The 15,069-nt window shown below is 40.9% G+C and overlaps 1 protein-coding gene across 1 annotated transcript in view; it reads right to left on the bottom strand.

Moving 5' to 3' along the window:
* LOC145356761 (sushi, von Willebrand factor type A, EGF and pentraxin domain-containing protein 1-like) overlaps positions 1 to 15,069 on the bottom strand; it is a 105,784-nt gene that overhangs the window by 8,381 nt on the left and 82,334 nt on the right. The window contains exons 26-33 of the mRNA XM_080209628.1: positions 13,433 to 13,529; positions 12,993 to 13,066; positions 11,573 to 11,669; positions 10,657 to 10,730; positions 8,877 to 8,973; positions 8,212 to 8,285; positions 3,205 to 3,310; positions 2,149 to 2,222 (exon numbers count right to left, since the gene is read on the bottom strand). Coding sequence (XP_080065754.1) covers positions 2,149 to 2,222; positions 3,205 to 3,310; positions 8,212 to 8,285; positions 8,877 to 8,973; positions 10,657 to 10,730; positions 11,573 to 11,669; positions 12,993 to 13,066; positions 13,433 to 13,529 — 693 coding nt within the window. The remainder of the gene's footprint in view (positions 1 to 2,148; positions 2,223 to 3,204; positions 3,311 to 8,211; positions 8,286 to 8,876; positions 8,974 to 10,656; positions 10,731 to 11,572; positions 11,670 to 12,992; positions 13,067 to 13,432; positions 13,530 to 15,069) is intronic.

Raw genomic sequence — 15,069 nt, 5'->3', positions numbered from 1 at the left:
AGTAATCCAGAGACCCTCTTGGGATTGGAGTCCAAGTCTCATCATGACAAATGATAACTTTCTATTAGCCTTCCTGATTTCCTGCTAGAACAATCAGATCCCTTCTAATCTCTAACATCTACAATCTCTCAACATTTAAATTGTAAGTGTGTCCATTTGTCCAAAATGGACAACTTCACATTTGCTTACAAATTTGCTCTGTTTCCCAGATATTTGCCCCTTCACTTAATCTATCCATGTCCTTTTGTAGCGTCCTTGCAAACACTTCGCAATTTACTTTCCTACCAATCTTGCTTTATCAGAAATCTACTAATCACACCTTCTGTGCAAATCATGTATATGCATTCTAAAAAGTTGAGGCTCCAGCATTGATCCCAGTTGATACCACTTGTCACATCTTTCCAACCAGCAAAACACCCATTCATGTCGATTATACCATGAGTTTTTGTTCCCCAAAATACCCTTTGATGCGACACTTTGTCAAATGTGTCCTGGAAATCTAAGTACAGGACATAATCTTGTTCCCCTTGATCCACAGCAGCTGTGATTCCTCCAGAAACGCCAATGAACAGATTAAATATGATTTCCCTTGCACAAACTATGTTGACTCTGCGAAATTGCCCTTAATTTTTCCAAATGCCCTGTTATAACACCTTTAATAATGGCTTCTGACAATTTCCCTTTGACAAATGTTGGGGTAACTGTCCTACAGTTTCCTGCTATCTCTCTCTCACCTTTCGAAATGAAGGAATTACATGTTATTTTCCTATCAAATGGAAACCCCCTGAATCCAAGGAATCTTGGAAAATTAACATCAATGCACCAACTATTTCACTAACCACTAATTTCAAGACAATAAGATGAAGTCCATTTGGACCGAAGATTTGTCACCCCCTCCCTCCACAAAGCCCCAACAATTGGCTCAGTACCCTTTACTTGGGTGATAGTAATTTTCCTGAGTTCCTCCCTCCCTTCCATTTCCTGATTTACAGTTATTTCTGAGATGTTCCCTGTGTCTCATTAATGAGGACGGGTGCAAAACACTAGTTCAGTTCACCTGCCATCTCCTTACTTTCCATAATCAATTCCCCAGATGCACTTTCTACAGGATCAAGACTCACTTTGACAACTGTTCTTTAAATCTCTCTGGATATTTAGGTGTCCATGTACAGGTACAAAATATAATTAAAAGAGTTAATTAAATTTTGTCCATCTTGTCAAGGCTTTTGGAAATGAAAACTGAGGAAGTGATTTCAAAGTCTCTCATCCATCACAAAAATCACTTACTTCTGCTTCCTTGACATTATCTGCTCTATCTCAGCAATGATGTGGAGATGCTGTCATTGGATTGGAGTAAACACAGAAGTCTAACAACACCAGGTTAAAGTCCAACAAGTTTTTTTGTAGTAAAGCTGGTGGGTTTACTATCAAATAAACTTGTTGAATTTTAACCTGGTGTTGTGACACTTCTTACTGTGTCTACCTCAGCAATCCAGCCACTAAATTCCTTCACTATGTTCTTGCCACCTGATCAATATTTATTACCTTCACTCAAGTGCAAACTAACACCATGGATCCCTATCGGCCGCACTAAAGCAACTAATTCAGTGAGGCACAAACACACTAGGATCTTTAAACAAGAATGCAAGAGGAAGAAAATGTAGTATGAGCATGATTTAAGTATGGATTATTCACATTGATTACACTTTAACTTTACTCGCAACACTGTTCACACCTCTTCAATCTCCCATGGCCCAAATAGTTTCCGGGCAGCTAAAACTACTTTAAAATTAGCACCTCCTAAACTTCCCATTACACATCAAAACCTCAGGTCCTCATTTCAACACTATTATTGGTGCGAGTGTAGAAGATTCAAATCTTCTGGAGGAAGCAGGATTGACCTGATGAATGAAAATCTCCCATTTCAGATATTCTATATCTTTAACATACAATGTTGAATCAAGCCATCAAATTACTGTTTCGTCCCATTTCATGAAGTTGGAACTCAAAGCTAGAAAATGTCAAAATACCGTAGGGAGTAATGTTGGATGTGCATCAAAATCATTAACAATTCATTGGAAGTGGATCAATTATTTGTCAGTAAAAATCAAGTTGGTCACCATACAAAACAGGGAAACATAAACCTACGTTCACAGAATGGAATCTCGCCATCCCATCCCTCAGCTGTACATTGCCGATAATCTCTGCCCACAATGTTGTATCTAGAAAAAGAAGCACAAACCACCTTTTAACAGAATCATGAAGATTGATTAGAAAAAGTGTTAGAGTTTGTTGACCATCCAGAATGAAAAAAAACCGATAAAACGAGGAGAGAAGGCCTGAACAGGAATTCTCAGTTCGAGCTTCCATGTTGTGAGTGTTAAAATAATATAATCCCCCACCAAAATTATTCAATAATATATGTACAGACTACTCACCCAATGTCACAATAAAAAGTAACATTATTTCCAACTGTCCAATTGGGTGCCTTATAATATCCATTCGCGATTGTCCCAGGATTTCCACAGGTTATTGCTATATAGAAAATGAAGAAAGATAGAAATAGTATAAAAACACATAATCACTAATAATTTTTCATTGCCAATCACAGATATTTATCATGGCTATGAATTGTCACCACACAAATGCTCAGAGTGTCATGTTATCCTAAATGTGGAATTCATTTTGCAGAATATGGTAATATAAATTCAGGATTTTCACTAAATTCACAGAACTTCACAGAACTGGTCCTGTATTCAACAGTATCAATCTTCTCAAGCATTCCAAAACACAATCGCTGGGATTTAATGCCTGCCATGGGGGTTTAACAAGTTGGAGAACTGGTGGGAACCGTTCCATGGTGAGGGCCCATTGTGATTTAAGTGCTCTCAGGCACTTAACTGGCCACTCTTGGACCTTCCATTTTACCAACCTCCAGGTTGGTGGTGTACAATCGGAGGCCAGCAGTTGCTGGCAAAGCTACCAAGAGTCATGGTGCTGCTGGGAATGAACCGAGGCCCAACACAAGGATCTTTGGGGCTTCCCTGGACACGGATGATAGGGGAGGGTAGAGCATTGAATTTCAGCAGCAGATTCCCAGCGACAGGTACCCTCGATCAAGGACCCCGCTACAAGATACAGAGTTTGTTGGGCAAAGGAGAATCATGTGACCTCCCCCCCTTCAAATTCCTGAGCCACCTTTACCTTCTGGTTAGTTCAGGAATATTTTTTCTCATGTGGCTGTTTAAGGAGCCCAATAGACAACCCACCAGCAGCAGGTGGGATTCCCACATCAGGACCTTTCTGCCAGCTAAAAAATCAGAACGCCACACTTGGATGTCAAAATACCACAGGAAGGAAGACTTGGATGTCATCCAACATTGCATGACAATTCATTGAATGTGGCTCAATCATTTGGCACAGAGAAGCAAGGCAGTCACTTCCAAAAATAAGGAAATATAACTTACGTTCACAGAGTGGAACCTCGCCATCCCAACCCTTGGCTGTGCATTGCCGATAATCCCTACCCACCATTTTGTATCTAGAGAAAGACAGACGCAACACATGAATTAGTAGCCTGCAATTTAATTGGGAAAATGTTAGTGCGCTGACCAGGTTAGAATTCTAAAGGTCCAGGGAGAAATAAATTCTATCAAAATAGCAACAAATATTAAAAAGTAAAAAAAATGGGACCAAGTTGGCAGAATCATGAAGATTTTTAATAAGAACATAAGAACATAAGAAATAGGAGCAGGAGTAGGCCATCTAGCCCTTCGAGCCTGCCCCGCCATTCAATAAGATCATGGCTGATCTGTCGTGGCTCAGTTCCACTTTCCCGCCCTCTCCCCATAACCCTTAATCCCTTCTCTTATCAAAAACCCATCAACCCGCTTCTTAAAAATATTTAGCGAGGCAGCCTCCACCACTTCAACGGGCAGAGAATTCCAGAGATTCACCACCCTTTGAGTGAAGAAGTTCCTCCTCAACTCCGTTCTAAACCGCCTCCCCTTTATCTTGAGGCTGTGCCCCCTAGTCCTACTGTCTTTTTTGAGCGGGAAGGGTCTCTCCACCTCTATCCTATCCATCCCATTCATCATCTTATACGTCTCAATGAGATCTCCCCTCATTCTTCTAAACTCTAACGAGTACAAGCCTAGTTTATTCAGCCTCTCCTCATAGCTCAATCCCCTCAACTCCGGTATCAGCCTAGTAAACCTCCTCTGCACTCCCTCCAGGGCCAAAATATCCTTGCGCAGGTGCGGCGCCCAAAACTGCACACAGTACTCCAGCTGCGTCCTCACCAATGCCCTATACAGCTGCAGCAAGACCTCCCTACTTTTATATTCAATCCCCCTCGCTATGAAGGCCAGCATCCCATTCGCCTTCCTGACCACCTGCTGCACCTGCAAGCTGGGTTTTTGCGATTCATGCACAAGGACCCCGAGGTCCCTCTGCACCGTCGCCTGCTGCAGTTTTTCGCCACGTAAGTAATAGTCCTTCCTACCATTCTTCCTACCAAAGTGGACCACCTCACACTTGCCAACATTAAATTCCATTTGCCATTTCCTGGCCCATTCGCCCAGCCTATCTAGATCCTTCTGCAGACTCTCCACACACTCCGCACAATTTGCCGTTCCCCCAATCTTGGTGTCATCAGCAAATTTCGACACCCTGCACTCGGTTCCCTCCTCCAGATCATCTATATAAATGTGGTGCAAAGAAACAATGCTAGTGGGACCCTGTACAAAGTACGGTGCACTGGTCAAATACTGATGTACTCAGTTCCACCTAGAACTGTTTTTCAATGTACTGGAGGAATTTTGATGAACCAGCAAGAAGACAAGAGATATTGAGTTTATATCATGGGTCAATGGATCGTTACCACATTCAGCATCTCTGGGTGCAACTATCTCATTTTTGCGCAGACTGCTGGCAGAAGTGAGAAAACCAGTGTGTAGCTTGCTGACTGCTCAGCAGTTTTGCTCGGCAGATGATCCAGCATTTGATGCAAAGAAAATCTGCAGGCATAACCCACGCTGTCACGCTGGCAAGGTAGGGCCTAAAACAGTCAGCAACACTGGGTCTCCACCCTTCTCCCCCTCATACACACAGACAACTCACAAATGCATAAGGGTAACTCTGTCTCTCCTCCCACGTACGTGGGGAATACCCCACCATGGGTAAGGGGAACCCCATCCAATGGATCATCTCAGAAATGCCCCTCAGTAATGCCCCTTGACACTGTCTCATGGCACTGCACCCTGCCATGGGGCAATGCCAGGGTACGGCCCAGGCACGTCCAACTCCACTGCTGGGGCTGTACTTACCTGTGCGCCTCCAGCAGGTTCCCTTCACCTGGTTCCCATTTTGACAGACCTGTTGTAAACCTGATGTCATGGCAGTGAGGGGGAAGATCCCAACATGTGGGGAGCAGATGGCAACAAAGCCCTTTAATGATATGATAATTTTTTTAAGAAGAGTTCCTGACCCATCTGGGCAGGAGCCTCATTACATCAATGGCAGATTACAGGCACAATTGTGTCACAAGATCTCATCCATGAGATCCTCGTTTTGGAGGTCCCGTAGCAAAAGAGGGTGTAAAATCCTGGCCTCTATCTTTGCACTAACATTCCAGTTCAAACACTAATATCTCCAGCCTTGATCAGCATTAAGAGTTTTTCAAACAATGTCAGTTCAGCACTAAACTGGATGCCTCATTCAGACAAAATGTGACACAAGAGAGGGCCACCGGAAATTATTTTAATAGCAACATTAAAATTTTAAATTTTTCCACCAAAATTATTTAGTCATTTCTATATGACATACTCACCCAGTGTTACAATAAAAAGTAACTTTATTTCCAACGGTCTCATTTGGTGCGGTATAATATCCATTCAAAATCTTCCCAGGGTTACCACAGTTTATTGCTACACAGAAAATAAAAGTGAGAAAAGATAGGATTGTTACACCATCTCCTGGAGCTTTGCTTTGCAATTTTTAACATGAAGGTGAGTAGCCACAACCAAATTGTCCAGAATATCAAGTTACCCGATGTTCAGAATTCATTTTTCCACATTAAGATTTTTTTTTCTCAATCTACAATATCTCACAACAGATCTCTCTGTCTTCAACAACACTTTGCGTTGATCTGCCAGTCTTTGCTGGCCAACCAAAATCATAGTGTCAGGTATCCAAATACTTTCTAAATGGTGAGATAGCAGAGCCAGGGAGAAGCAATAAGATTTAGATGTCCATCTCTAGGTACAAAATATAATCAGATTAATTAATAAAATATACTGGGGGATATTCTGGTCTCCCCGCCACATGTTTCTTGTGCTGGGAGTTGGTTTGCCATCCGCCTGCTTGTGGGATCTCTGATCTCTGTCAGTGGAATTTCCCAATCACCGCACCCTCCACTGCCGGGAAACCCACAGCAGGGATACATTTCATTGGGAACCAAAAGGACCCGCTGGTGTGAAAAGCTGAAGAATTCCAGCCTTTGTCCCTCATTTGCAGGATGTTGGGATTTAAAATGAGAAAGTGACTTCCAAGTCCTGACCGTCTCAAAAATCATTAACTTCCACTTTCAGAGCAGAGTCTGTTCTACCCGCTCCCCCACCACAAAAATCTTACACTATGTTTGTTGTCACCTCATCATTTTCTATTACTTTCTCTTCCAGGTAAATTAGTGCAACAATTTCCTATTCACTGCACTTTAATAACCAATTCAGGGGGCACATATGCAGTAGAATCTTTAAGCAATAATGGAAGAGGAAGAAAAGTTGGTGTGAGCGTGATTTAATTATGTATCATTCACATCGATTGTATTTTACCTGCCACACAACTTCCAACCCAAGATTTCCCATGGCCCAAATTCCACTTCCAGCCAGATAAAACTACATTAAAATTAGAACTTCCTATACTTCCTACTAGACATCAAAACCCAAAGCTCCAACGCTCCCATGGCGTCAGTGAAGGAGATTAAAATCTTTTGGAGAGAGGGGGAATAACTTGAAGACTGGCAGTTTATCACTTCACACATTCTAAATTTTTAATATGCAATGTTGTATCAGAGCACTGAAAACTGTTCCTTCCCATTCCAAGATGTTGGAATTTAAAGCCAGAAGTTGACAAAATACTGCAGTATTATGACATACATGGGAGGAGTGTGCAGTTTCTCTAGCTCCATTAGACTTCTACAACTCCACAGACCACACCATTAGCTTAACTGTTTAATTCACTCACCAAATTTTTCAGTCATGGACTTTCACTGCTGTTAGATCCAGAATAAAATAGACTTTAACCAAGTTCCTTCAATAAACTCAAATTATTGATGTTTTATAAAACAAAAGATTTTAACACTAGAACTTGTTGACACACATTTGTACTCTGGAAGTATAAAGATCTATCCTGTTAAAAAAAAGCATGCACTTGCACACAAGCACACAGACATGTGACAAACAGATAGGGTGTCAGTAGTGTAGGTCTTTGAATGATAAGCATAATATAATCAAAGATAAAGCTTTTGGGTTTGATGCAGTCGATCTGAAGCTCCTTTGTTTAAAGACAGTTAGCTGCACCTGGTAGAGGAAGTGGGTCTGGAACTTCTCACCAATGGAGCTTTGGCATGGAGGAGAATGTAAAGTTGGGACAATACTTCTCGTTTCAGTTGTTGAGGTTTCCAACTGCAGACAGTTATATTCTGAGGTGGATTCCTTGCTGAAGATCAATAACCACACACAGAATTCAAGAAAGACAGGGAGAGAGTGAGAGTTGGAACAGCCTTCCTTCTCAGATCATTCCCCAAACACGCTAATTTTGAAAACATCAGCTCCAAAATTTAATGTTTGTCTCAAATCATCAGCCCCTGTGCATTTTACACCCATCAATTAATATGATTGCGATTCCTGACAAATAAATAGTTCATTCCCTCTCAAGGACCAGGCTGGTTGGGTGATTTATTGGTAAAGGGTAGTCTTGTTCCCTGTCCAAATGTGAACTTGTGACCCTTCTTTAAAAAAACTCCAGATCAACATCCAAGTGATGAAGCAAAGTCCACATTCGAAAACCAAAATCATGTTTTGAAACATTCTAGCAGGAGGAACAAATAGTGCACATCGATCAACATTACATAACAATTCATTGATAATGGATCAGTAACTTATCACTAAAAAGTTAGTCACTGTACAAAATAGGAAAACGTAAACCTACGTTCACAGGACGGAAGCTCGCCATCCCAACCCTCAGCTGTACATTGCTGATAATCCCTGCCCACAATGTTGTATCTAGAAAAAGAAACACAAAACACCTGTTATCACAGTCAGCAAGATTGATTAGAAAAGTATTAGACTTTGCTGACCAGGTGGAAATCCTAAGATTCATAGAGGGAAAATCTATTGAACTCTGAACAAACTGTGACAAAAAATGACAAAGGTTAGCAGAACAATGAAATAGGAATCAAATATTATTGTATTGCTGCTTAAAAATAAAAGCTCAGGTCAGACCCCAGATAAAGTACAAAGTGCAGGCAGAGCATTGGTGCACAAAGTTCACTTTCAAAATGACTTTTAATATAATTCATGCATTTTAAAGAACCAAAAGACATAGACATCCAATGATGACCCTGCAAATTGACTTTGTTATTGATAGGATATTTCACATTTCTATCTTTGCGTTACTATTCCTACTTCAGCACTAACAATATTTGAGTAATGTAAAGATTTTGTTTTAATTCACAAGTTGAGCACTGAAATGGAAGCCTCACTCAGAGCTTGCACATTGTGAGGACTGAGTGTGGTCAGCATAAATTATTATATTCAGAGTGTTAAGATAATCCCTCACCAAAATTATTCAGTGATTTATACATGGCTACTCACCCAATGTCACAATAAAAAGTAACATTATTCCCAACTGTCCAGTTGGGTGCCTTATAATATCCATTTGCAATTGTCCCAGGATTTCCACAGGTTATTGCTACACAAAAAATAAAAGAAGAAAAGATAGGAATGGGACAAGAAAATAAAATTCACACTAGTTTTTTCATTGCCAATCGCAGATATCAATCATGAATATGAAATACTATTTCCCGATTTCCCAGAATATCTGGTTATTTTAAATTTGGAATTCATTTTTCAGAATTATGATATTATAAATGCGGGGTTTTCCCTAAATCCTCAATATCTCAGAGCAACTACTTCCTGTATTTAACAGCATTAATCTTCACCAGCAATTGAGAACCTAATAGTTGGGCTTTAATTCCAACAATGGGGGTTTAGATTACTTGTTGGTGAGCTGGTGGGAACCTGATATAAATTTGGCCAACGTTGGCCCATCCGTACCAGAATCCTCCAGGTGTCTGGAAATTCCATCCCCAATAGCAGTCAGCCAGAGACCAGCAGCTCTCCATTGCCAACAGCATCACTAAGAGCAATGGTTACTGCTGGTAATGCACTAGATGTGGAAGTGCTGGCATTGGACTACGGTGGGCACAGTATGAAGTCTCACAACACCAGGTTAAAGTCCAAAGGTTTATTTGGTAGCACAAGCCACAGGCTTTCGAGCACTGCCCCTTCATCAGGTGAGTGGGAGTTCTGATGTCAAACAGGGCATATATAGATATGAGTTTGTATATATACATGCCCTGTTTGTGAACAGAACTCCCACTCACCTGATGAAGGGGCAGTGCTCCGAAAGCTTGTGGTTTGTTCTACCAAATAAACCTGTTGGACTTTAATCTTGTTGCTGTGAGGCTTCTTACAGTAATGCACTAGCCCAAGGATCTCTATGGGACCCCTGGACACAGATGTTTGGTAATCATGGAGATATTGTCAAGAGGAAAGTGGTAATGGTGGGGCATTGGATTACAACAACCACCCCCTGCCTCCACCCTACTATTCCAAGACTTCAGCCACACCCGCCCTCTCCAGCCCTGGTTCCAGCCTTCTTCCTAACTTTGGGTCCCTCAAGTGCCTGGAAAAAAGGGGCACTCACTCCAGGGTAATAGGAAATCCCAAATGTGTTTGTTGGGAGGTCTTTGGACACAAAAGAACCATGGGTCTTCCCTTAAATCACTGAGCAACCTTGGAATTCTGGTGGGTTCAGGGATAATTACTCTTAAGTGTCCCATGAATGAGCTCAATGTGCATCACCCCACCGACAGGAGGGATTTCTGACTCAGGCCCTTCAGCCCTTGAATTTAAAGCACCTCCTCCCAGATTCCCTCCCCCACCTCTGCTCCCGACACTCCTCCCCCCTCCCTCCCCATCAGGGAATAACCTACCCCACAGAATAACCCACCCATGCAACACAGCCACAAGGGAAAACATCTCATGGCACCGACCCCTAGCAATTTGCTCCAGAATAAATGGACAACCTAATGGGGAGGTGTCTCTCAGGCATAAAAGCCTGATAATTATAGTTTAAAGGTATTCAAATAGGAATCCTAATATTTAACGTTGGACTTGTCATTTTGGCTTTGGCAGGGAGGCAGGGGGTGGGGGGACAGTTGGTGTGGGAAATCCCACCAGAGTAAATCGTGATTCATGACTCTCACTGCATTTCCCGCTCCCATCGCTGAGTCACCCCCGCCCCCCTCCCGTAACTGGGAGCATAAAATCCCCCCCTAGACAGTTCAGAAAACAGTGAAATATAACTTACCTTCACAGGATGGAACCTCACCATCCCATCCCTCAGCTGTACATTGCAGATAATCTCTACCCACCATTTTGTATCTAGAGAAAGTTAACAAACCACTGGTATTAGAGACCTTAATTGGGAAACCATTATACGTAAGAAATTAAAGTCCATAGGGGAAAAAAATTGCAGAATTAACAGCCAACACTGTTAAATAAAATCAAGAGTGGGAATAGGTTAGCAAAAATACAATGCTGATCAGACTTCATAGAAACAAGAATGTACAAGAGGAACCTGGCTTGGGGCACTGTCTGTGTGGAGTTTGCACATTTCCCTTGTGTCTGCGTGGGTTTCTTCTGGGTGTTCCGGTTTCCCCTCACAGTCCGAAAGAGGTTAGGTTGATTGGCCATGCTAAAATTGCCCTTAGTGTCCTGAGATGCATAGATTAGAGGGATTAGTGGGTAAATGTGTAGGGATATGGGAGTGGGGGCTGAGTGGAATTGTGGGCGGTGCAGACTCGATAGGCCGAGTGGCCTTTTTCTGTACTGTAGGGATTCTATGATTCTATGATCTATAACATTGCTGTGCCCAGCTAACCTTGAAGCTAAATTACAATGTACATTCATTATTTGAAGAAGCAGGGAGGTACAGTTATCCAATGTTGATCTTTGTACACAGGTCAAGACATCAGTGACACTTTTAACATATCCATTTTTTCATTAATATTCCAAATCCAGCATTAACATCTCTGACCAAGTATAAAGACTTTTTAATAATTGTTAGTTCAACCCTGAATTGGAAGCCTCACCCAGAGCTCACGCTGAGAGCTGTTATCAGAAATATGAAGAACAAGTGATGGCTATCTCACATTGTCTTGTGATGAAACATTAAAATAGTCTTTCATCAAAACAAGTCATTAGTTTACATGGTGAATACTCACCCACTGTCACAATAAAAGGTAACTTTATTTCCAAATGTCTTATTTGGTGCGACATAATATCCATTCAGAATCTCCACAGGATCACTACAGTTTAATGCTACACAGAAAATAAAAACAGGAAAAGTAGAAATGTTACAAAACTCCACAATCTCCATAGTTCTCTCATTGGACGTCAAGTCTTCAACATGAAGTTAATAAGCTATGAACAATTGCAGAGATTATCAAGTTAGCTTACTTTTAGAATCCAGGTGTCAAAATGGTTAATAAACTGTGGTCCTCTATTGCGAGCAAGTTAGAACTTGCCACCGTCGAAGTGCCAATCACACAAACCCAAATCTGCTATCAAGGACATGTGTGCCTGATACCAGATTACTCTACTCAGAATGCTGTTGTGACAAAGAGACTCCCAGGAGGAATACAGAAACTCTTTAGGAATGGCCTCAAAGCATCCCTGAACAAGTCAGCACACCAGAGATACGGATATCCCTGGTCTGTTACCAATCAGAATGAGGAAGGTTCATTCAGGGACACACTGACAACATTGAGAGACACGGAGGCCAGGTTGAGGCGTCAGAGAGAGCGCACAAATCTCTCAATAACTCATTTCCTCCGAGGACCACCTGCCCCACATCTGGCAGAACTGCAGATTGTACACTGGGTTTATGAACCAACTTGAGAACCCATCCAGACAGATCCTGCAGAACTGAAGGAGAAGGAGCTAGAAAATGAAGGAATGATTCCACATTTCTAATAAATCACAAATACTGTTTATTTCTGTTTCCAAAGTATTATCAGTTTTATCTCAGCACAACCATTTGTAAAATCCTTCTCCATGTTTTTCCACCTCCTCTAAAACTATTTATTTCACTGCAGATTGATCAGCAAATGAATGTAACATGTGCTGCACTAACACAGTTCATTCAGTCAAGTGCAAATACAGTCCTTAAACTGAGAATGGAATAGAAGTGAGGGGAATATGAGCAAGATTTAATTATGGATCTTTAATTTTTCCTTCTCCTGTTACTTTCACTTCCTTGGTGACTCACAGTCAAAACTATAATTTCCTATCAACACCTCCTAAACTGCCAATTACCCATCAAAACCCAGCTCCTTGCTTCAACACTTGTAGTTGGGCAAAAGATTAAAATCTTCTCTAACAAACAGGAGTGACTTGGTGAATGAACATTTCACACGTCATAAATTATTTTCCTTTATTATGCAATGTTGAATCAAAGCTTTGAATGACTGTTTCCTCCCCCATCCCGTGAAGGCAGAACTCCAAGCTAGGGAACGTCAAAATGCTGCAGGAAAGAAAGCTTAGAGATGAATCAAATCTCCAAGACAACAGAACAAAAAGGACACTATCATCCAGCAAAGGAGGCAAGTTCAACACTTTTCAAAGGAGGGAAATTTAACTTACGTTTGCAGGATGGAACCTCACCATTCCAACCATCAGCTGTACATTCCCGATAGTCTCTACCCTGCATTTTGTATCTAGAGAAAGACAAACAAGACACCATCAGTCATCTGATGATCCATTAGTGGAAAAATCTGTCAAGCCGCCAAAGACATCTGATAAACTACCAAAGACATACAGGTAAAATACACAAACAATCATAATTCAAACATTATCCCAAACTAAACTCCATTTGTGAAGTCAATGTCCAGTCTCTTGACGTAGCTACATCCATTTGTGAAACTGAAGTTAGCAGATCATCAAAGGATTAAGGATCAGTTAAGCTCACATGGAGAAATGTCATTAGAAATGTGTGGAATGAGAGACAGATTGTCTTATTCACAACATTGAAATAATATAGCCCTTCATCAAATTATTCATCAATTTTTATATTGAATACTCACCCAAAGTCACAATAGAAAGTTACTCTGTTTCCAACTGTTTTATTTGGTGCCTCATAATATCCATTCAGAATCTCTCCAGGGTTACCACATGTTATTTCTACACAAAAAATCAAATGAGAAGAGTTGGAATTGTGACAAACTGCCAAATTCTCCAAGAGTTTTTCCACAGTGTTTCACTTGAAGATGCAAAGATACAACATAACTGTCTTCATTATCAGATCAGCCCAACAGCGAAATTCATTTATCAAAATTCTGGAACATAACTTTTTTTCGCAGTCCCCAACACTTCACAACAACAGTTCCCCCTCTGTCTCCAAATGCTCTCTGTATTGGTCTGCATCAATCTTCACCAACTGATTAAATGGTGAGAGACTCGGAGCCACGGAGGACCAGAGGTAGCTTTGATTACGAACTGAAAACTAGTGCAAGAGACAAATTATAATCAAGATTCTGAATTCAATAATGTCCATTATTTCAAGGATGTTGGAACTCAAAATGAACAGTGTCTTCAAAGATCCTTATCCAGCACAAACATCATGTACTTACCCTGCCAGGACATTATTGGGCCTTTCTCAGCATTCTACCACTAAAACCTTCCAGAATGTTGCTGTCACCTCATCAATATCTGTTACTTTCATTCAAGTGTAAATCAGTGCAATGATTTTGTACGAGCTGCACGGGCAGAATGAACTCATGGGACACAGGCAAAGTCAGATTTTTAGAGGAGAAGGGAAGAGATGGAGTATGGATCATTAACATCCATTACACTGTTCCTTTATTTTCCACTTCCTCCTGGATCTCCAATGGGACCAACTATCGCTGCCTGGAAATCCAAGCTCACCAAGACATTCCATCACCCCACCAAAACTCAGCTCCTTCCTCCAACACTATTATTGTTGCTAAGTTAGAAGATTAAAGTCTTCTGGAAGAAGCAGGGTGGATTTGATGACTCCTTTTCCAAGAAATTGAAATTCCTGGCTAGAAGATGTTAAAATACAGGAAGGAAGAAAATTTGGGTCTGAACCAAATCTACAAAACAAATCATTGCTGGTAGCTCAATCATTGGGTGAAGAAAAGCAAGTAAGTCACATTATACAACAGGGAAATATAACTTACGTTCACAGGATGGAACCTCACCATCCCATCCTTCAGTAGTACATTGCAGATAATTTCTACCCACCATTTTGTATCTAGATAAAGAAAAAACAAATCACCTGCATTAGTAACCTATTTGGGAAGTGTTAATGTGCTGACTAGGTTAGAATTCCAAACGTCAATAGAGAAATAAATTTATCATATTAGTAATAAATTTTACAAAATAGAAAGGACGGGACTAGGTTAGCAGATTAATGAAGGAATCAAATTGTTGCAAAATAAGTTAGTATCATAGACCCTGTATAAAGTACATTACACAGGAGAAATATTGGTGTACCCAGTTCACCTTCAAACTGATTTTGACTACAATTTAAACATTCTGAGGAACCAGCAGACACATGGCCAGTGTTGATCTCAGATTATGGGTCCATGCATCATTAACACATTCAGCATTTTCAGCTCGGCATTCATTTTCCAATCCAAGCACTAACAATTCTCACCTTGACCAGTACAAACATTTTTTCCAATTCAATACTAAATGG

Source organism: Carcharhinus amblyrhynchos, chromosome 22 (assembly GCF_965287045.1).
Source record: "Carcharhinus amblyrhynchos chromosome 22, sCarAmb.v2.hapA, whole genome shotgun sequence".
In the NCBI taxonomy this organism is placed as follows: domain Eukaryota; kingdom Metazoa; phylum Chordata; class Chondrichthyes; order Carcharhiniformes; family Carcharhinidae; genus Carcharhinus; species Carcharhinus amblyrhynchos.
This window is presented reverse-complemented; position numbering and strand designations above follow the sequence as displayed.